At 43.1% G+C, this 23,990-nt stretch overlaps 1 protein-coding gene across 1 annotated transcript; it reads right to left on the bottom strand.

Annotated features, from left to right (window-relative positions):
- Positions 1 to 7,684: 7,684 nt before the first annotated feature.
- On the bottom strand, positions 7,685 to 15,835 carry dldh (dihydrolipoamide dehydrogenase). Its single transcript, XM_028579560.1, has 12 exons — positions 15,733 to 15,835; positions 15,245 to 15,550; positions 14,458 to 14,518; positions 13,261 to 13,518; positions 11,705 to 11,765; positions 11,461 to 11,591; positions 11,174 to 11,343; positions 10,858 to 11,074; positions 10,579 to 10,752; positions 9,752 to 10,475; positions 9,348 to 9,603; positions 7,685 to 9,238 (listed from the first exon to the last, which is right to left on the bottom strand). The coding sequence occupies exons 1-12, from the start codon at positions 15,784 to 15,786 to the stop codon at positions 9,233 to 9,235; spliced, it is 2,418 nt and encodes an 805-aa protein (XP_028435361.1). The 5' UTR covers positions 15,787 to 15,835; the 3' UTR covers positions 7,685 to 9,232.
- Between the last annotated feature and the right edge of the window lie 8,155 nt (positions 15,836 to 23,990).

Raw genomic sequence — 23,990 nt, 5'->3', positions numbered from 1 at the left:
TGTGCACTGGAAGTTTCAAGTTTCCTTGTCACACTTGTTTAAGTTAAATACTAGACTGTGATTGGCTTCCAAACTAGTTGTGATGACACAACACCATGTGCATACCCACATGTGTTTTAAAGTCAGATTTAAGGTGAGCTCAGAGAAACTTTTACCCCTCAGCAGATGACTTTGACAACAGCCTTATCAAATTCTGCACATAACATTCTGCACAGTGACATTTTAAACATTCAAGTGACAATTAACAAACCCACATTACATTTAAAAATTAACTTAATTCTAGTCTTCTTGAAAACCCTCGACTGCTAGTTAGTTGCACCTTTCCCCACGCTACTACCTCCCTTTTGTTATATATAATATAACCAATGTGCATTCAATTGCAGTGTGACAAATTTAGTTTGAATGTTTTGCTAGGTAACCATAAATCCAAACAACACTGAACACCAAATATTTTTGGAGACATGTTGTGAATATACGATCAAGCCAAACTATATGTTTTTTGTGTTGCTCTTAGAAAAATAATTGCATGCATGTAAACAGGGAAATGAACCTGTTTCTATCAAGTGGAACAGACTTTACAAGCCAAGACTTGTGCAGGACATTGACTAAATGTTAAAAGGCTGTAAATGTGTTCTTCGAGACTTTGAAATTCTCCTGTGTGTGTTTCCCCAATCTGCCTCGCTCTCTGATTTATACTCCACATAAGCTAATACTGAAGTTTATTAGCCATATGCTATAGTGTCCTGCTTGCTATCAGCCAGTGTTGTAGTCAAGTCCACCTAAACCGAGAAGTCATCACCAAGACCAGAGTGTATCGAGACCAAGAAAAGACCAAGGCTTTGAGGGGTTGAGATCAAGTGAAGACCAAGACCAAGGTAGGGCGAGACCTATTCAAGACCAAGACCAGACCATTGCCAGACAGCCTGAGCTACTTCTCCTGTCTTCCGCATTCACTTTCTTGGGAGTGCGTGTTAAGGGGGCAGGGAGAGAGGGGTTTACAGTAACAAATTTCAAATTAGATATGAGTCAAGTTGTTGGTTGCATTTGCAAGTTTTAACACATAGGCATAAATCAGACAATGCATAGGCAGTTTAGCGAAATCCCTGCATTTGTGGTCTTGACCGGTCTTGAAATAAAATCCTGAATCCTCTTTATCCGAGACAGAATGCTGTCGATTCCGAGACTTTCTCGAGATTGGTGGATCTCACTGCTATCAACATATCCCAAAATGCAATGATCACATCCAGGATAGAGTCGACTGTATTCAGTGTTTACATGATCCAACTAACAAGAAGAAAAGTCATGATATCATGAGTGTTTGTGTCAAAGAAACACACCATACAGGAGGGTCTTTTTTTTTTTTTTTTTTTTTTTTGTGCGGCTGCTGGTGTGTTTGTTCATTGTTGGTCCAACCTCCTCTCTCCCATCTGCTGCTACTCATTAGCATGGAAACAGGACCGGGAGTGTTTTCACACATACACACACTGGCCATTAATCAACGAGTCAGACCAGGGTCCATTCCCACACATACACACCACATAGATGAAAACAAAGACCATACACACACAGACATAGCGCCTAATCACAGAAACATCCCAGAGCACACTTTAGTAGGTCTCGACCACACCTCTCGTCTCAGCGGATCAGATCCCAAATGTTTGGCTATCAAATCTGGCAACCTAGTGATGTCTCAATTGCTTTTTAGTGTTAGTGATGACTGTTCCCTTGTGGCACCGTCAGTGAACACAAGGACATTTGTTACCATCAGCTGTTCTCTTCATGGGATGAATTGGCACTGTTGGTACTGGTATTATTGTGTGAATATGTGGTCTAATTGTATCTCATGTATGGCCACATTGAAGAGAAGAGTGTATTCCCATGACCTGACTACCTTGTGTAAATGAGAGTGGTGTGTAAAGGCAAATTAGCAAACCTTGTTGCGGTCAAGGAAGAAACACAATTACTTCCATATTTGGAAGTACAAGTACTGACTCTGAATTTAGTGTAATAACAGAATGTAGATTTAGTGCATTACAAGAAGGATTCATCAAGACTGCATGTCAATTCAATTTCCTGTGGTATCAGCAGAATAATTTAAAGTCTCACTGGCTTTCTTTATCAAGTACTGAATATAATAACATAATGTAGATGTAGTGCATTGCAGAAAGTTGTAACAACAAGAATAGTCAAATATATGAGGAAGGTATAAAAGCAGGGAGCACATTTCATAAGACATTTGACAATCCTCATTGTGCACGGTGAGCTCAAGATGGGAAATTTAGTTTGACTGAAGCAGGACGGGACAGAGCTGCTGCAGCTGACCAAGAAGAAATAAAAGCACATGTGTTTACAAAAAAGGGCTTCATTCTGTGTAAACAGTGATTCAAGTCATTTTCACTGTTAACACTTCTTGTGAGTTTCAGTTTGACTCATGACTTTTACGTCATGCAGCCTTTTCCCTGTGTGATATCAAACAAACATCAGTGCTTCCTGCAGAAACTATTAGGAGACACTTCTACTATCCAACCAGCTCACGCAGAAGAACACAGAGGAAGCTCACTACAGTAAGTGCAGATCCCTATTACACTGTGAGCCAGAGATGGCACCTCAAATAAAGTTACATTTGAAAACAGATGCAACACAGCAAAAGGAATGAGAGGATCAAGACTGCATTGCCAATTGAGTTTCCTGTGGTTCATCAGCAGAATGATTTAAAGTCTCACTGGCTTTCTTTATCGTGGCTGAGGTGTTGGAGTGCCATCCCAACTAAATCTCGTTCTGGGTAAATAAATGGAGAAATCAGATTTTTACTTTAGCTGCCAGTTAGATTTATGTTTTGGTACCTGAGATGTGGAACCAAGCAAGTCTTCCTGTTGACCAAGAACAGCGTCCTGCAGAAGTTGAAGAAGAGTTTCTTATAGTTTCTCAGCTGAGAACCTTATTATTTGATCTTAAGTCTTCGCAAAATATAAATACACTATATGTGTCAAAGTTGCACAGTGTGAAGACGTTAATCAAACTTTATCAACAACTTGATGTTGGAAATAACATTTTAAAAGAGCCAGACCTAACTACTACATTTTATCAAAGAGAAAAGTTGTAGGCCTACTCTAAAGTGTAGAGAGAGTGTCTGCCTCTTGAACCCAAACTAGCAACAGCTGAATGGCAAATTAGTTGAAAAAAGGTGTTAGGGCTCCATGAGTCCGCTCATTTGGTGTTTTGATAATAACACACGGCTTCAGAATCTGCCACAGGCGTTCAGCTGGTTTGTTTTGGCAGGGAAGCATCCTCATCATTTATTGTTATGTTTCTCCAATCATTTATACAGACTTTGCTTTTAATTTGGCAACCGTCTGTATGTAATATTGTCACATGGTGCGGTACTCGTGTTTTTCCTCATGTCGAGAAGGGTGTTTAATTGGGAAGTGAAGCGTTTGGAGGGTTAAGGAGGAATTTTGAGGAGAACTTCAGGAACCTTGTGGCAGAGAGAGAGAGATATCTGCTGTCTCTCTCTCTCTCTCTCCCCTCCTGTGTGTCCTATGTGGCAACATCTGCTTCCTCCGCTGCTCTTTCCCATCATGCAGTGGGCGTGTCTTTTGTGTTGCCCCCCAGCTTCATTGTTCTAGCCAATCATTGTCCTCGCCAAGCTGTTCCCACGATGCACCAGTAATGACCAGAAGGCGCTGATGGGAGCTGGTGTCTCTGAAGGAATGACTCTGTCTGTTCAACCACTTTAATCCCCAGGGGGAAATGACAATAAACTAAATAAAAACAAAAACAATGAGCTAACATTTACTCAAAGAGTTTTAGGTGCTTCGATTTCCAATTATAACCCCCAAAACTATGATTTAAATAAAGCATATATTAGTTATACATTAGTGTTAGAAAAGGAAGAAGCAATTTAATAGAGTCATGTTGTGCAGATATTGACAGTCAGGGAAAGAGGAAGAAAGAGGGGGAGAAAGAGTAAGTGAAAGAGAGAGATGGAGCTCTGGGAAAAGATCAGAGCCTGGTCCCTGGGGAGCTGCGACAGATGAAGTAGCTGAATAAGCTGTCTGTCATTGTGTGACTCAGGCTGCTGTGGCCACTTCGTTTGTTCAAACAATGGAGAATGGCTGAGAGAGAAATCTCTGTTTTCCCATAAGATTTAGCCCAAAAAATCACCAGTCAGTGATGTGTGGGGATTTGTCCTAGTCGCAAATTGAAATGCTAATAAAAGACGAGTGGAGAAGAGGTGCAAAGTCAGTTTGTCAGTGTTATGATGCTGTCTCTTTTGTAGTGACAGAAACTGCATATCAGCAGATAAAAAAGTACTTTGTGTTTTAACAAATCAATTTACTTGTAGAAAAGACTTTTGTGTTTCTGTTTTTTTATTTTGTGGTCAAGTGGCATTTACAGTAAATCAGAATTTTAAACTTTAGTAGCCTAAATAAAGCCAATACGACACATCAGTCAGTCAGAAAAAGAAGGGCAAATCTAGATGTTCAGCATCAAGTTTCCCACAATATGACAAGATAAAAAGATTTAAAACAAAAAATCACATTTAATGTGTGAATACATGGATACTGTCACATATAAACAGAGGTGTAGCCAGAGAATTTGGGTCCTGTGCATCCCTATTTGTTGTCAGTGTGCCCCCTTCAACTTTTAATACATACATACAATTCTCACGTGTGCAAAAGACTGCATCTTTAGTGGTTAATTACAATAATGACATTTTTATACCATGTTTAATCAAATAGTACTCCATGAAACCTGTGATACTGTTATTATCAGGTTTGTTTGATAAAGAGTATTTTAGAACATTATTTCCTGCATTGATGTTCAGGTCTTTATTGCTGACACAAACAGAAAAAGGCCTCTTTTCTGGCATCTACACTGAGGAAGGATTACTGTATTCCATAAGAAAACAACAACTGAAGACTAAGACTTTGCTGCAGTCAGTGCTAACTAGAGTTCCCTCTTGATGTTTGACGCAAATCTACTTTCATGGTAAAATTCTGCAAACAGTTGCTTGATATCCTTTATGAGTTCATTTTTTTCTCACATCCTCAATAACACAAGAAGATAGAGGGAATGCTGCTTAATTTATTGGCAAATAACTATTGTGATGTTAGCTATCTAGGTAAATTTTACATTTGTACATAAAAACAAGCATTACATTCCATGATTCTTGAGGGATCCCTATGTTGGGCCCTAAGTCGTTAGTTGAACTATTCCCCTCACTACTACACCCCATATAGATGTTTGTTCATTCACAATGCTGCTGATGCTGAACTGAACCTTAACAAATATTAGTATATATGTATGTATGCCTTCATTAGAGAGCTTACAGGAAATGAGTGGGGGAGAGAGCTGAGGAACAACATGCAGCAAACGAGGATGTTGTGGTCCATGATCAGAATCTTAACCTGCTAGAATGCAAGTGTCCCAGTTTCAACTTTCAGCAAAGTACCATTGTGTGAGTATGTGTGCGTGTGTGTGTGTGTGTGTGTGCGTGTGCGTGTGCGTGTGCGTGTGCGTGTGTGTGTGTGTGTGTGTGTGTGTGTGTGTGTGTGTGTGTGTGTGTGTGTGTGTGTGTGTGTGTGTGTGTGTGTGTGTGTGTGTGTGTGTGTGACAGGTGACCAGTGTATGAACAAAATAAGGCTCATTGGCCAAGTGTGAGCTCGTTTCTGCCCCCCTTGTCGCCCTCTTCCCAGCAATCTGATCAAACTGATCTTTGAGGAGAGGAGAGGAGAGGAGAGGAGAGGACCATATGAATGGACAGATTAATCAGATTATAGCAGAGACACACTTAAACAGCCTGTTCTCTGGATTAGCTACGGTCCTGCCTACTCCCTGTCAGAATAAAAAAGTGTGTGTGCGAGGAGAGAAAGAGGGGGAAGAGTAACAGAGACAATATTATCAGACACATGAATATGTGGATTTTCAAATGTGTGTTCATACTTTGTGTTGCTTTTAGTGTTTGTGTTTGACAATAAAAATCACCCATGAGTGTGTTACTAAATAATAGAGGTTCAAAACCCTGCAATACAAATTATGGTACAACTGAGATATCCTTGAAAAGATGGAAACTTGAACTTTAAAAGCCCCATATGAAAAGGAAAAACTGTCTGATCTAATAAACACTTGTGTATTTTTGACCATTGAGAAGTTTCTATTTCCCCCTCAGAAGTTCAAAGAGTGCTGTTCTTTAAATGCAGCAGGGCAGCATATGGCAGCTAGTGACCAGGGCTTTGTCTGACTATTGACACCAGAGAGATGCAGAGAGGGAGGATGTGAGTGTGTGCGACTGTTCGGGGCCGGAGGACAGCCTAACAACAACAAAGGACCAGCTTTAAGCCTGTCTCCTGTGATTTTCCAACTCAGCAAAAAGCTATTGTGGCACTAAAAAAAGTTAGGTTAAAAAGCTTAGCATGGTATGTGCTAACAACTGCCTGCCGCTTGTGTAATACAAGCAAATACTTTTTGAGCAGTCACAGTTGCAGTGTTTGGAAGGGTCCCCGTGTCTACAACCACTGTGCAGGTCACTGCTCAATATGTCGGTCTATAACTTGACTTATTATGTGACTCTGTATCATTATATGAAGGAATACATGCACTAGACTTTATTTTACTTTACTTCAGTCTGCCAGCCTGTGATTTGTGTTTATTTGTGTGTGTGTGTGTGTGTGTGTGTGTGTGTGTGTGCCTGCGCACGCTAATGTGCTCCATGTTGACACAATACAGTTAGTCCTCTGTAATTGTAACAAATTTCTGATAATCTGTCATCCAATTCCACCGTCTTGTGTGTGTGTTTGTGTGTGTGTGTGTGTGTGTGTGTGTGTATTTGTATGAGACTGCGAACCAGATGAGTTTCTTTGATGACTACTTCTACACTCCCAGTGGTCGCTAAACACACACACACACACACACACACACACACACACAGTATTTAGGCAGGGGCAACCAGGACTAAATCTAGACTGGTGGTTACTCTCTCCAGCTATAAATACCCCTCTGCTTAAAACAAGATCACACACACGCACGCACGCACGCACGCACACACACACACACACACACACACACAAAGCGCTGATGCTCATGTAAAGAGGCTCATAGAAAAAACATTCCTTCACAGGCACATGAAGACATAGACTAATATAAATACACATACGTAGCCATACACACACACACACACACACACACACAAATACTCACACAAAGAGATGGCTCTGGCCTCAGAGCAGGCTAGCTAAGCGGTTTATGATTATGGGGTGTGTCTTTGTCTCATTTAGTGGTTCCACAAGGAGACAGTCTTCTGCTGTGTCAGACACACACACACACACACACACACACACACACACACACACACACACACACACACACATGCAAATACCAACACACCATACTTAACTGAGGAAACTGCAAATGTAAAAAAAAAAATGGCTGCATATGAGACAAATTTATTGCTAATGTTCCAAAATATAGCTAAATCATTAGTTGTGCACAGATATGAATGAGTGTCAGGTAAAAAATATTGTTCCCCTAGTATTGTATGTTATAATCTCTAAGAAAAAGCAACCACATATAAATATAAATATAAAATCATTCAACACCAGACGTGCTATATTTCATTCCTCTTTTATTTTGGAAAAATATTGCGCTGTTTCCAGTAATAAAAATGACAGGCTCTGTACATACGACTTTTCTCTTAAATACAACACAGTCACAGGGGTCTCAAGTGCCTAACACATACATGCATACATACATACTTACATACATACTTTATCTGCCAAATAAAAACTTAAATTATAACAGGTGTAACAAAACAAAATCACAACAAGATGGAACACAAATAATTACATAATTAAATTAAAAGAATACATCTTTCTTTAGATAACAAATAAAACAAATTATCCTAACCAATGGCAGGCAGGGTGATGGTGTCCTTCAATTGGCTAATAGTGGAAGACTGGGAGTGAAGAGAGCGGGAGTGGGCAGTGCATACATTTGACACCACACACAGGTATCATCACCTCTTCTGTACACACACACTCATACACACACACACACACACACACACCTCCATAGTGCAATGAGGTCTTGGCAGTTAAGACTAGTCTTTTATAGCTCGGTTTACTTGGAAACACAACAGCATTCTCAGGAGAATTTTGCAACTTCTTTCAGGTAATTTTGTCAATAAATTGTGGCCAATTGAGCTGCCAGGAAAAAAAATATGTATTGGATGATTATACTTCCCTTATGTTTTGTCTGATTTGTTTCACCGTCTCTTCACCTTTGTTCTCTTACGCTGATTGTTGTGTTTTAAAAGTTGCCCTGCCCATTACATTGCCCTTTGTATCTCAACCTTCAGGGGTCAGGGGGCCAGTATGGCCCAACAGGATCCATGTTGGATCGATCTGCAGTCACTACTGGAGTCTTCAGTTCTCTATTTTCTGCTGAGAACCAGCTCAGCCAACACCGTCTCTGTCAGTGCTGCAGGGTTAAAGATGTACAGCTGCTGTAGAAGTCCCACTGTTTTTAATTTTGTTTTTCGCAGGAAAGCTCCAATTGTGATTTGAATAAATTTTTTAACAAACTGTAAATACAGTACAGCAGTACTAAAAATGAAGTACAGGGACTACTACTATTACTTCATCCTGTACTCTGCAGCACTGCACAGAACATGAACTGTCCAATATCCAGGACAGCTTTTACACTGCATTGTAAAACCACAGCACATAATAGTACTACAACAGTACTTAAAAAGTTCTCAGTACTCCGAAGGTACTACACTGTTCATTTAACCAGTACTCTATGGTACTACAATATCATCGGTCAATATTAAAGTCAATACTCCATTGTTCCTCCTGGTACAAGCAGTAAATCTTCCACAGCTGCATGAGTACTCATTCAGCACTGTTTCTGTACAAAGTTTGTACGAGTGCTAGCACTGTCTTCTGGTACTTCATCCATAGCACTTAGTCAGCATTAGACCTAACATCAATCGCAGGTCAAAAAAGTATTCACCCCTAGTACTACTGTAGTACTAAGTCCTTGCCAAGTCGGTACTGACTCCGCGCTGGCTCAGCAGCACCTTGGCTCAAAGTCCTCCGGTAAATCCCAGGGAACAGCAGCAAACAGCAGGAGTAAAACCTCCTGGAGACAAGCTGAGCTCTACTGCTCAGGGCTGGTGTGTGTGGACCGCCATCAACCACAGGAAACTGGTCTGATCTGGTCTGGACTGGTATCATACCTGGAATACAAAAAGTCAGTGTTTAGTGTGTTTTTACACATGTGCTGGGGGAAAGTTACAATTATTTGGTATATTTGCCGGGCAAATTATTCTATTTTTGTGTACTCACCTCTGTAGCGATGATACATTCATCTTTTTGGTCCGACATGACGTAGACGGACTGGTATTTGGTGTCGTTGGTACACTGGTACCTGCTGTCACTGGGACTGTGGTATTCAACATCACTGGTTGACTGGTATTTGACGTCACCGGTTGAGTGGCATTTAAGATCGCTTGCTGCGTGATAGTTCAACTCGCTTGATGACTGATATTTTACTTCGCTGCAGCCTGGTGACTCTTCTTCTTGTTTCGTTTCTGATGCGTCACTGTGGGACGGAGAAAAACAGATTCAGAAATGCCTTCCTTCACACAACACATGCGCTCATTGCATTTAGGCTGACACGTGTACATTTTTATAATGTACAATACCAAATTTTCAAGCAGTACCTGCCCAAGTATATTTTTTGTATGTACCTGCTTTGTCTCTTCCTGTATCTTTCCTCCGAGTCGGACTCATCCAGCATTTCACAATTAACCACTGGCTCATCACGCTCCTCTTCTTTACACAGCGGCAGCTCCTCAGGCCGGAGCTCATGGACCAGGTTGTACTCCACACTGGGGTAGCGAGTCTTAAAGCCGTTCTTCTCTGATCCGTTGAGCCCGCTGATTCCACTCAGACCACCCAGTGATCCAGAGAGGTCCGAATGGTAATCCACCTTCTTGTTGGTGTTTTTTATGGACGTTGTCATCACAGTGCCCAGTTCCTTGTCACTGCGGAGACAATTGTTGGTGGTCGTCAGGTTGTTCATGGTCTCGTGGCTTTCGCTGTGGACACTGTCGCCGTGGTGACTGTGACTCTCCTGCAGTTTGACCCGAATGTAGACCACCAGTACTGAGCAGCCGATCAGGATCACAAGAACGAGGAAGACGCCGGCACACACGGCCGTCCAGGGGAATCCACTGTCGTCCTCCTCCTCAACATTTTCACTTCCTGGCGAAGAGTATCGTCGATCCGGTCCATCCACCACTGGCTGACCCCTGGGAGCCTCTGGTAAGAGGAACTGGCAGTTGTGACCGCCGTAGCTGGGCACACAGGCGCACACATAACGACCACCACGCTCATGGCAGGTTGCCCCATTGTGGCAGGGGTTGTGATGGCAGCGGGAGATGGGGGTGCTGCAGTTTTCACCAGTATATCCTTTGGAAGAAGCAGAGTTTAAGAGTCTGGAAACAAACTACATACATATAACAGATAATGTAAACGTAATCCCACAAAGCCCATCAGTTGAGTGCTGTCATACCTGGAGGGCAGGTACAGGTGTAGCTGTTCACTCCCTCCTGACACGTCCCACCGTTCTGACAAGGGAAGGACAGACAGTATCCAGAGACACTGCTGCTGTCCTCACAGTTAGGACCTGAAAATCCTTCAGGACACTGACAGAGGTAGGAGTTCACCAGATCCACACATTCTGCACCTGCAGGAGGGAGAGCGATTGAGACAAAGGCCGAGGATTAGTCTCCAGATATTTTAATTCTAGGTTTAATAGTAGGTAAACTTACAAACACAGAGGACAACGTACCGTTTAAACAGGGGTTGGAGGAGCAGTGGTCAATTTTCTTCTCGCAGTTGAAGCCAGCGTATCCCATCGGGCACTGACAGAAGTAGCCACCTTCAGGGTTGTCTGCGCAACGCCCGTCATTGAAGCAAGGCCCATCTGCACAGGTATTGGCACTTAACTCACAGTTGTTGCCATAGAAACCAGGCGGGCAAGTGCACTTATAGCCGTTGTCGTTGTCCTATATTGGAGATAATGCAAACAGTGGTTACACACATGCTCGTTTCCATGAGAATACTTGTTTTTATCGACACAGATCTTCTCTTCAATTGATACTCACAGTGCAGCTGCCTCCGTTGCGACAGGGGTTTCCAGAACACTCGTTGACCTGGATCTCACAGCTGGCACCTGTGTATCCAGGCAGACAGGAGCAAGTGTAGCTGCCCTGACCTGTGTTGGTACAGGTGGCTCCATTAAGACAGGGCTTATGGTGTGTACAATAGTTCAGATCTGGAGACAGAAACAAGAGGCAACAATTAAAAACAATACAGTTTAAATATGAAACTAAGAGGGATGACGGAGTGCCACAGGGTCCCAAACAAGGAGTAAATCTCTCAGTAAACTCACCCTGGTTACAGAAGAGACCACCCCATCCCTCCTGACAGTTACATTGCCAGGGCTGTTGGCAGGTGCCATGGAGGCAGCCCGGGTAACGGATACAGTCATCGCAGTAACGCCCACTGAAGCCCACACGACACCTGGGAACACAACATTTAGTAAATACTGTGTTAATAACAATCTATCTATACATTTATGATCCAAGCCACTCCCGGAAACAAAGACTTGAACGTTCAGTATCTGAGTGACTTACTTGCACTCTCCAGGTTTTTCACAAAAGCCGTGTTCTTCATCACAGCCAGGAAGACAGATTGCTGCAGGGAGGAAACAGATAGTGACAGGTGAATCATGGGAAATCCAGTGTTGGAAACATGTCTGCCCTTGCATCAGTCTCCCATTCACAAAGGGCTTTTTCAAACGGCTACATGCTTGCCTGCCTGTCTGGTTGGTGCCTCAACCTTCTTATCTGTTTGTCTGTCTATCAATCTGTCTGGTGGCCTGTCGGCCTTTCCAATTTGTTTACAGGCTCACCTGTCTGTCTGTCTGTCTGTCTGTCTGTCTGTCTGTCTGTCTGTCTGTCGTCTCTTTCATTCTCTCATAGAGGCCTAATAAACCAGAAAGAGGCTTGCGGCTCATGTTTGGTTAGCTGCCTAAATAGAAAGGGATAAAACCTTGAGGGTCATCAGGTCATCCCTGACCACCGGCTGAAATGTGTTGATCTCTTTAATACTGCAAAAGTTGCTGAAAATGTTATCTTCTAGCTTTAACAGCCCACAGGGAGCTTTGGTCACCAAATGGAGGAACCAGCCAACAAGCCCTCTCCTTTAACATGGTTTCTCTGTAACACAAAAGCATCCCACACAAAGCCGCCTTTCTCCCCCTTGACTGTGTGGGTCAGAAGTCCCTTTTCTCACCCTTGGCCCCTCTCTCCCCTCCTACTTCAGATCCTCATCTCCTCCCTTCCTCTTCCATCAACCTATCCCCTCTCTTCTTCTCCTCTCTTCTTCCTCTCCTCTTCTACATTCATCCTTTCCCTCGTCCGCTCCTCCCGTCTCTCCTCACTCCCCTCCACCTCCCCCTAGGGCCAGCTGGTCTGTGTGGAGCTAACCACCAGACAGCTGCTCCATTGTCTCCTCTCACCGTGCAGCTGCCCCCTCCACAACAATACACAACTCCGCTCGGCCAATCACCAGCCCGAGGCACAACAATACAGGACCCCTACTTGGCCAATCGGGGAGGAGGTTTGGGGCGAGGAGGCCCCAGTGGTCTAATGGAAGGCACGCGGCGTGTGAATTACTGAGGAGCCACTGCGGCTGATTAGAATGGTGCTGTGGGATAACTAACTGACGCCTGTTGCACACGGGCACCGCATTAGGAGGTGGAAAAAGTCCCTCAACAATAAAGATAGGCAAGTGATTAAAAAAGTAATAAACTTTTCAGAAAGCCTTTGACTCATCAGCGTTAGTTTATAGCTCCTTAGTTCTGAGAGTTAAATAATACATTCTTGAGCGGATAGTGATTCCTCTCTAAGCCATAACTTACGTAAAGCATGCAGTATTTTAGCTCATGTTTTGAGGCCGTATTTTGGGATCAGACGCTCAATGTAAACATCAGCACCTCCTACTAATGACTTGTGCTGCTCCTTCAGCTTATCTATCCCACACGCAGCTGCCAGAGAATTTAAATATTAACTAGTGCAATACTAAAAAGACGAACAACTGTTTTCTTTGCCCCTTTTATGGCATGTCCTCATGTTTCTCCAAACAGCCTGAATGGTTGCATGTTGGTTAAATAAACAAATCCACTTACGTTCAGTGCAGTAATGTCCCTTCCAGCCCGAGTTGCATATGATCTCCCCGCGCTCGCCGCAGGTGAAGTGGCCAAAAGCATCGTCTCTGGGCCGGCAAAAGACAGAGCAACCGTCGCCATAGTAGTGCTCATCACACAGGAAGCGGTAGGAGTAACGCAGCTCAGTTCTGCCGCTTGTCTGCATATCCTTGTACCACTCTTCTCCCACAGTGAGGTGACGCTGAGTGGTGATCCTACTGATCAGACGCTCTGGGTTGTCTGCAAAAGTCAATGACAAGGCTTGTTATTGGTCATATGTTATTACTGTTAGTGTTATGATTGAATACTTGCAGCATGATGTTCTACAAAACAGGTGCTATGAAAGCAGAGGGAATGACACGCTGTAATTGTCATAAATTATGACTGTTATTAATTTAATCTCATTGGTTATTATTTTTATAAAGAAGATTTCTTTGTTTAGCCTTTCCACATACATTAATATTTTTGTTTTGGGAAGATGGTTTACTGCCAGAAATAAAATACTTTTTAATGGTTTTAAGATAGTAAAGTGGGGGATACTGCTACCTAAAAAAATGGTTTTAATTCAAATTGTGCACTCTCCTGTTAAGAAAATAGAGTGTAGGTTACACCTGGTGACTGCCAACCGTTTTATTAACTCCACAACCACCATCAACGCAGACACACACACTCTCCCATGTTGTGGTCAGTTAGTCATCATTAGTGCAGTGATAAGAGCAGGACATAAAGATAACAACAACATATATATATAATATATAACAATGTAGGGGCAAATCTCAACTGGCACCTGCAAAAACTGTGGGTGGTCTTTATCTTAAGTAATGTTAAATAAACCTCCAGCTGTAGAGATGTTTGACACATAGACTAGTCTTTTAATCAAGTTATTTATCATCAAATTTAAAAGTTTATATGCCCATATGTATAGGCCACAGAAATCAAATAATAAGTCATCTACTTGGGTAAAGCCCCTATATGTAGGAAAGAAATGTATATAAACTTGCTCTTAATAAATGTGTCAGCATACTGCTGGAGAACATTCATCAAACGTTTTGTTGCCCTCTTTAGCACTAATGACTGAGCACTAAGTGAAAAACATGCTACTGAGAGAAAAACAAGGTCACTATAAGCCTTCTGGCCTGTCTTTGAGTTACACTGTTGCCTTCTCTGGCTGTCACCCACCTGTTGTCAGGTCGTCCAGGGAGTCAGTGTGCAGAGCTTCAATGATCAGTGAAAACGTCCCCTGAGGAGAGACAGAGAGAGTCAACAGCTGCTCAGCCTGGAGGCCTCCCTCCCTCCGCAGAGCAGCAGAGGGCCATTAGGAGGCCTCCCAATAAACTTCACAGCCTAATTCCCGTGTTGATTAGGGGCCTAATAAGGGCTACTACCTGCTCCTTTTTCACACCCCTGCTACTATCACACTCTGACACCGCCGTAAAACCAAACGAGGCGGAATTTCACGCTGCGCTGCCAATGATGTGCCAACTCAGAGGATGTTAAATTTCCCACCACGCCTGGTCGGAGGAGAGGAGGGTTTGGTGAAAACACCCCCCTCCCCCTTCGACACACACACACACACACACACGCCCTCCTCCCCTCCCCGTTTTATCCTACCAAAGAGCACAGAAATACTACAATAGCCCCTCTCACACAGTGCTGACAAAGACCCTCACAAGTGTTGAGTATGGGAGCATCTGTTGCGTTTTGCACTCTTCAAAGCTAATATGCCCCAGTGGAATAACACTACAATAACTTCACAGTCTCACAGTTTCCATTGCTCCTTAAAAATGTGACATCAATCGTAATAACAGACCACAAATAGTCTATCAAACCAAAACTATAAATGAAATGCATAGGCCTACAGAGTGAATATTCTACAGCAATAATGCAGGACGAGTTGTAGTGGCCCTAGGGGCAGAGATACAGCATTGCACACAATAACTGTCAGAAGATGTCTATAAACACTTACCGGCCATGTGAAGCCGAAGGGGAAGCGGATTGGGTTGGTGAAGCTTTCCGCGTTGGTCTCCGGCACCTGGAAGGAGTTGGAGCCGAGGACGGGAGTCACAGCACCGCCGTAGGTGCAGGGGGGCTCGGGGGAGACGTTAGCCTGGTAATGCTTCAGACAAACCCGAAAGAAAGTCTTGCACTCACACTGCTGGTGTTGGCCCTGCGGATGAGCAGAGCCACCGGGGCAGCAGTTGGAGTTCCCCGGTATCCCTTTCTTGTTGAGAAACTCCTGCAGCTTCAGCTCAAACATTCCGGAGCACAAAACCTAAAAACACACATAGAACCAGCCCAGTGTGTTTGAGACAGGTAACTTCAGGATGTATTTGGAAACATAAGCAAATTCCATAAAGTATTTTTTAAAACGTTTTACTAGCCACAATCGTGTGCAGACACACCGCGTGCGTTTTAATACTATTTAATATTAGCCTATCATGTTATTGAGCCTACCTGGCAGGTGAGTAGGGAGAGAGTGACAACCAGGAGCAGACACAGGCGTCCCATTGTGTTGACAGCCCTTCAACAAGCAGTGAAAGCTCTACAGGTCCGTGGAGCCCGGCTCAAACAATCATGAAGAAAGTTTAAAAAAAATTATAAATAAATTAAAAAAAAAAAGGCTTTCCTGTAGCCTATGTCACAGTCAAGGTGAACTCTTGAAGCGCAGGAGGGAAGATCAAGTGAAACTTTTCCTTTGGTGCGTCTGCCTTCTGCCCCTCTATTTTTCCATACGAGGAACGAGTTTTTGACAGAGAGAGAGAGAGAAAAAAAAAGAAAAAAGTTTTACGGTGTAAAGTAATCCTCAGCAGAAGGATCCCCTTGGAGAAGCGTGAATGAAATCCCGGGTGGAAATGTAAGATAGTTAATTCCAGTCAATCGTTGAAGGAGAAAGAGGCAGCTCTCGGCGGCCTTGTTTATTTTCCCACTTGATTGATAATGATATGCTGATGCTTAGTCTCTGTCTCTCTGTGCCTCTCTCGGAATAACGGTGCGTATGTCTGATGGGTCTCCTGCCCTGCACAGGGTTTTATACCGGGCCAGCAGGCGAAGGGTAATAAGATGCAAATGAGCCCCTCTGCTCCTCTTCTTCCCCTCCCTCCACCACCACCACAAGTCCGCCCCGGGGCCATCACAAAGAAAGAGAAGGGGGGAGGAATGTGTGTGTGTGTGTGTGTGGGGGGGGTGAAACTTTTCCAAAACCCGCCCCTCTACCCCCCCTCCTCCCTTTCTCTCTAAAGGACAGACCAAATGGCTAGTGAGCTGTTAAATGTGCAACAACCCCTTGCTTCCCCTGATGCCTCCCTCCTCTACAACACAGCACACAGGGCCCATTTACATTCCGACAAATTATTTAACCTCTGCACAGAATCCTCTACATCTCAGCAACAAGTGATTTATACACGCAGCGGCCGGTCCGACGGTGGCTTCTCATATTTGGGGTTATGGTAAAGCCTTGGCTGGCCAGTTCCATGCATGGCCAGCCGACAGCCAGCCGTCCCAACTGTGTTACAACGACCATCTGCTCCGCCACATTCCTATGGTGTTACCCCTGCCGTGGCTTTCACATGTTCACACCCCCAAAACAAGTCGATTTGTTCCTATTACCTTATCTTCATTTCTTGGTTGCATGTCCTACACCCCTTGTCTGGCTCAACCTTATGTAATCTAACGTAATGTGCAATTGCTTCAAATGCTGGTATTCTGATTTACTGATTTAATGGTTAATACAAAATGTCAGACAGGGCATTTGATCGATCTATTCGGCTGATTCCCTTAAAAACTAGACTATATTATAACTTAACATACATTTATGCCAAATATATATATTTCATACCATAAATCTGACTTCATGTCGAAGACGTCCAAAATTCCCATTGACTTTCTGTATTTAAACTCCTAAATTATATTTAATATTTTGAATGGATAAAGAACAGCTTTATATATATGTAAGGAAATCTAAATCAAGTGCGCAAAGACACACCAAAATACGCACGCAGTGGCTGCAGGCCAACATACCTAAACCTTTTTCCCCGCATGCCTCTGTATTTCCCGTACTTGCTCTTTGGTAGAGGCAGTAAAAAAAGACTTGGTGGTGTGTCACTCGCGTGGCTGTCATTAAGGGACTTTGTGAGGAGAAGGAGGGGGAGGAGGGGAGGCATGGATGGAGTAAAGTTTTTTTTCTTTGTGCTTTCAGCTGTATGGTAATTGGGCCGGCAGCACCTGCTCTCCCACAATAATACAACACCAGAGAGAGAGAGAGAGAGAGAGAGAGAGAGAGAGAGAGAGAGAGAGAGAGAGTGAGAGAGAGCATGGCCAGTTGCATAAACAGTAATAATATGCTTGATAACAAAATATCACCTTTTCTTGCATATAATCAAGAGATAAAACAATTTAGACTACAGCTACCAAGGTTACAATGTAAGTCCCTGAAAGCCTATGTAGCCTTCTCTATGTGGGCTAATATGGGAACATAACACTGACTCCACAAATGGAACCACTGTCTAATTTGCATACATGTATCTGTGTGTATCCGCAGAAAAATGTTGGGAAGAATTCACACTTGTTGGCATGATGTTATTATGAGCTTCTCTCTGGCTGTGAATTAACTGAAGATGTAGTCCTATATTATGAATCATGAATCTTTCATTAAACCTAACAAACACAATAAGAAAATCACCCAAACTGCTCTGCTGTTTTGTGAGTTATTGCCTTATGAGGTTATAATTGTTAAGGCAAGAAGCATAGCAATTAATCATTGATTATACATTATTATTAATAATAATAATACATCTAAGCAAAAGGTGGAATTTCTATGACACAAAGTTATTTATAAACCACCACTGAATATACTGTGACACTGAAATTTCTCTCTGGGGATTAATAAAGTACTCTATCTATCTATCCATCTATCTATCTATCTACATAATATGATGGAAGAAATACATATTGAATGCAATGAATCAGACTAATGAAATAACACATGTCTAATTGAATACTGGTCTCTATTCAGCCGTCTTTAAACCCTTTCAGCCCGGCACAAATTAAATATCTCAGTCAGCACAACGGCTAATTAAAAACCAGTATTCTGTCTTGCTGGTGGGAACCCAGGCAGCATGGTCGGAGTTACATTTGTTCTGGCTCAAATTGAATGATCCAGAGTCCCTAGTGAACTTTGATTTCTATAACTGACCAGACGGGCTGCCATGCTACGTGCAACAGTGTGTGTGTGTGTGTGTGTGTGTGTGTGTGTGATGGCAATATTGTGGAGGATCCCACAACAATGTCTATCTATCTGTCTATCTATCTATCTATCTATCTATCTATCTATATCTATCTATCTATCTATCTATCTATCTATCAGTTAGCGTCTACATCTGTCAATCAACTGAACCTCTTCACAATCACAAAACAGTGTAACAAAGATCCAGAGAGGTCTCCTATCTGAATGATTTCTTTATTAATGTGTTGGGCAGGTAGTGAGAACTATACTGCAGAGTACAGCACTTCTATTGTTTACAAGGACACACACAGAGGGAGGGGGCCTTAATTACTGTAACAACTCTAATTGAAGCTGCTCTCTGCACAACATCACTGTTTTGGTTTGCTGCTGTCCCCAAACAAGGCCCTCAATCTCATCTTATCACTATGGACATTTTAGTCTAGTATGTCAACACACACACACACACACACACACACACACACACACACACACACACACACACACACACACACACACACACACACACACACACACACACTGCTGATGCATTGTGCAGAGCTGGTGTTGTCCTTTCATTGCATACATTTGAAGACCCTGCTGGCTATAACTCCCTCTGGGTCATATATAAATGAGAAGCCTATGTCTAATGTGGTTGGTGTCCATGATGTGCTCTTTACACCCCTTGAGGCTGATTGAAGGGCCTTTAACCTTAAACTTTAACACTATTATCTTTGCCTGCCATAGTCTTTCCAGATACCCGTATGTGTGTTTAGCTATAGGACGCTGCTCCGAGCTGCTCATTTCATTTAACCAGTTGATTTCAGCCCCCTTCTCAATAGCATACAATGCTCCTATGTGGCGTGGCGTAAAATCCCTCTCTTGAAGCCTTTTATTTACACTCATCCCGACTTTCAGAGGTCCCCGGTGCTCTTTCTCTCTCTCTCTGTATCAGGCCAATATGCTATCAGTCATTCATCACCATGACGTGGCACACATTTTCCGATTACGCCAGCAAAGCGTGACTGAAAGGCATGGTGAGATGGAGAGTGACCTCCCTCGTTCATCAGCATCAAGGCGACATTTTTCCCTAAAACACAATTTATGGTAGTAGGCTAGATTCTCTAATTGTGTCTTAAGGAAACAGCAGAAAGTTGAAACTCCTCCCATCTGATCCCTCTCTCTCTCTGTGTGTGTGTGTGTGTGTGTGTGTGTGTGTGTGTGTGTGTGTGTGTGTGTGTGTGTGTGTGTGTGTGTATGCGTGTGTGTGCGTGTGTGAGGTTAAAAAATTGTTTAACTTGAGGTCGATTGTTTAACTGAAGTGCTTTCCTATTGTGTGTATATATGTGTATGTGTAACTGCGTGTATGTGGGCGCGCCCGCGCGCGCGCGTGTGTGTGTGTGTGTGTGTGTGTGACCAGGAGCTCTGTGACACGCAGGGGGACAACAAAGGAAGAGGTCTCGCGCCCCGCCGCCCATTCATCCCTTTCTCTTGCGAAGTAATTCCCAGTCGCGAGCCCCTCGGGGGAGAAACCGTGTGATTTGTGAAGGGTCGCGAGGACAAGACACGCCCCTCCTCGAGCCCCAGCCATCTGCTCACCAAACACCACAACCAACTACCAAATGGCTTCCCTCATCTCTATCTCTCTATAAAGTCTCTTACGTAATTTCACATGTTGTATCCCCTTCTTTTTCTTCCTCACTCTTCTCCCATCTACCAGTCCTTCCTCTGTCTATACCTTCTTTATTTCTCTCTCCATCTTCTGATTTACAGGCCAAATGCCTTTATAGGTGAAGCTGCTTTGCTTGATGGGTCTGTGGGCCAAATCACAGTGGAGGCATGCAAGGGGTATGAGGTGGCCATATGGCCTGTGTGTGTGTGTGTGTGTGTGTGTGTGTGTGTGTGTGTGTGCGCGAGTGTGTGTGTGTGTGTGTGTGTGTGTGTGTGTCTGCGTGCCAAGAAATGGATGGATGGCTGTGTGGGAACCTCCACAATATTGCCATCACACCAACTACCCACACACACACATACGTGAACACACACCCACACACTGTTGCACGTAGCATGGCAGCCCGTCTGGTCAGTTATAGAAATCAAAGTTCACTAGGGACTCTGGATCATTCAATTTGAGCCAGAACAAATGTAACTCCGACCATGCTGCCTGGGTTCCCACCAGCAAGACAGAATACTGGTTTTTAATTAGCCGTTGTGCTGACTGAGATATTTAATTTGTGCCGGGCTGAAAGGGTTTAAAGACGGCTGAATAGAGACCAGTATTCAATTAGACATGTGTTTTAAATGCCTGTGCTGCTATGTTATTTCATTAGTCTGATTCATTGCATTCATTGTGTATTTGTTCCATCATATTATGTAGATAGATAGACAAATAGATAGATAGATAGATAGATGGATAGATAGATAGATAGATAGACAGATGCTGATGCGATGAGCATCATTCCAGTGCTGATTATAATGATAAAGGAAGAGTCGTGTGGCGGGGCCGCTGACTTAATGGATAAGACTCCCCCAGCAACAACAACACTGTGATGTCAGAAACTCGAGACTCACATGTTCCCTCCCCATCTGAGCCACAAAGACCTGAGGCTGCCCACCTACCATCCCAGTCAGGAATGTAACAACTAACACCACCTGTTAGCCTCAATGTGTGACACAAACTTGTAGTATACCTGTGTTACAGTAGGCTATATGACAAAGTGTAAGATATATAAAAGATAGACAGTCAATTTAGTGAAAAAACATGTATGTCAACATTCCTCTTAAATGTCAACTTCAAAAGCTTCAACGTTAGACACTTGACATTTCATCTCATATTCTGCATGTTTCACACATCTGCTTGTTCCTATTGAGTAAAGCTTTGTCAATTAATCAAATATTTTGATCATTGATTGATTGATCATGTCACTTTGCAAGCAAAATTGCCAAACTTTACATGCCTCTCTAATGTGAGGATTTGCAGTTTTGTCTTTTGTGATGAATCATATTTGTAATGATGATGACCTGGCTTTTAAATGCCCACTTCATTGTTGTCACATTTAAAGTCTTGCTACACCATGACATTTTATGTTTAATGGACTTAAAACAAGCAAACAAACAAACAAACAAAAATTCAGTTTTGAACAAATCACACACTCCATGCTCCCCGAGATCCCTGCCCTGTGGCCCCCTGGGGGTCCCTGGCCTTTAGTTTGAGAACCAGTGGCCTCCAACAGCAGGATTAGCCAAGCCAGCTGCCCAGAGAGACCCTGGGCCCTGGACGCTGACACCAGGCATGACCTCAGGGTGGCTACTATCAGGGGCACTGAGGGGATTTGGACAGCACTTGGTGTGCTGTTCATTCAATTGGACAACTGTTGAGCCAGTGCAGATTTGTGCAGTGGTGTTCTTTGTATGTGTGTGTGTGTGTGTGTGTGTGTGTGTGTGTGTGTGTGTGTGTGTGTGTGTGTGTGTGTGCATGCTTGTATGGTCAATTCTTTCCGGGGGTTAACTACTGATCCAGTACAAATGGGAGGGGTTGGGGGGTAGGGCTGAGGGCAGTCGTGTGCTCCTGGAACATCTGCCTCTGTTTCTCCTGAGTCAAGCTTTGGTCAGGAGTGGGGGGAGGAGGGGGGAGGCAACAGGGGGCAGAGACTCAAAAGGGGAGGAGATGGAAGAGGAGAAGGAAGAGTCAGTGTAGGACGAGGAAGAAGTTCAAAAGATCCAACATGAATGGGCACAGACCCAAACACTGACTGCTGAAAATGGGATGCAGGATTATGTAAACCCCTTCCCACCTTTGGTCTTTTGTGTTCACATATAGAGGAGATACACAGGGGCATGAATAGAGCATGTGTATGTGTGTGTGCACATCCAGGTACATTGTGGGCATTGTGTGTGTGTTTTTTATGTGTGAACACCTGCAGGTTGTGAAAACTATTTTTTCTCTGGGACAATAACTTTGAGCCTGGTCCTGATCAAGTCAGTGTGGGAGCTTGATGGGACACATACTATATCATAGACTGTAAGGTATCAACTTAAAAAGATAATAAAAGCACATTTTTATTTTGACATACAAAACATCATCCTGATTCCAGACTTCTTGCCACCCACATCTCTGTTCTTTTCAGCTATTCAAATAAGGGGAAAACAAAATTGCCCAGTCAGCACAAATTGGCACAATATATGCAACAACCTATTTACTATGACTTGCAATTCCAAAACAAGTTCCCATATAAAGCTAATAAAACAATTAACAAACTGAAGTGAATGGGAAACCCAGATTAATATTTTCTCACTATCCACTTGCAATTTATGCATATTGTCATGCCTTCTGGCTCTGTACACCAGTTTAATAATTTCTTCTATGCTAGATCTTTTGCCTCAGCAGCTTCCTTTTGTCCAACTATCTCACTGCTGGGTGACATTCTGCCCTTCATCCCATACAAAACCATTATTAATAGTGTTAATGGTGGATAAGAACAATAAATATGTAAAGCTAAATTATCCATTAAGCACTTAATCTGTTGACAGGTCACTCACGGCAACTTTACAGGACAACTTCCAACTGTAGTATATATAACACTATATGCTTGTATATGTTATAAAGCTAGTCATCAGTCATCTGTTCTGTTCTCCCAGTCCCCTGTTTTGTTTAGTACACTTTTTTTAATGTTATATTGATGTTGTGCTTTGTACAGCATTGTGTCTTGTTTACTTGCAAATAAAAATAGCAATTTGGTCTGATTATCAGGCTATCAACATGGACCTAAACCTGAGAAATTACCTGAAGCTCTGCAGCATAACAGTTTTTAACCTGTAACTTTAAGACACGATTACCAAGAGAAGACGAGGTAAAGAAGCTGGTTAGTCAACATCTGCACATATCTCGAGCCCTGTTTCCTAAAAGCCTCCTCAAGGCTGAGGTGATCCTAACGTATAGACTTAAAATGGAGCTACGGTCATTATAGTCTCAGGTCTTTTTGGAACCAAGGCACAAACCATTGACCAAGTTATATGTAAAACCAAAATGCCTATGTGGTCTTCATGAGTCCATTGGTCATAACTCTCCAGTGCAATTATTTGGGGCATATTTACAACATAGCTCCTCCCTCTTTAAGATCAGTTGACTGGGAGGGGTGGATTGTCCTCCCAGTCCACAGAGCATCTGGCTGTGGAACGACAGATGCTGACAGCTGGACTGACATCCAGCATATGTCCCTTTCTTTATTCCTGTTCCAACCGGACAATAGAGTGGAAGAGACGGGGGTGCTTTGTGTTGAGAAGGTAGACCTAATAGCTTGTGACTTTAGAAAAGAGCCCCCATTCTCCAGGAGAGCTTGGAGAGCAATTAGCCCGTCTCTGATCCTAGCCTGGGGAGTTATTATGAGAGGACTGAGCCCACAAAAAACACATTAAGATGTTTATTTTGTTTTCATTACTGCATCATTACAATGATGATCTAAGTTATTTGTCCAAACTGTGTTTAAGGGATGCATTT

Source organism: Perca flavescens, chromosome 1 (assembly GCF_004354835.1).
Source record: "Perca flavescens isolate YP-PL-M2 chromosome 1, PFLA_1.0, whole genome shotgun sequence".
In the NCBI taxonomy this organism is placed as follows: Eukaryota; Metazoa; Chordata; class Actinopteri; order Perciformes; family Percidae; genus Perca; species Perca flavescens.
Note: the sequence above shows the minus strand (reverse complement) of the source record. Positions and strands in the feature narration are given on the sequence as shown.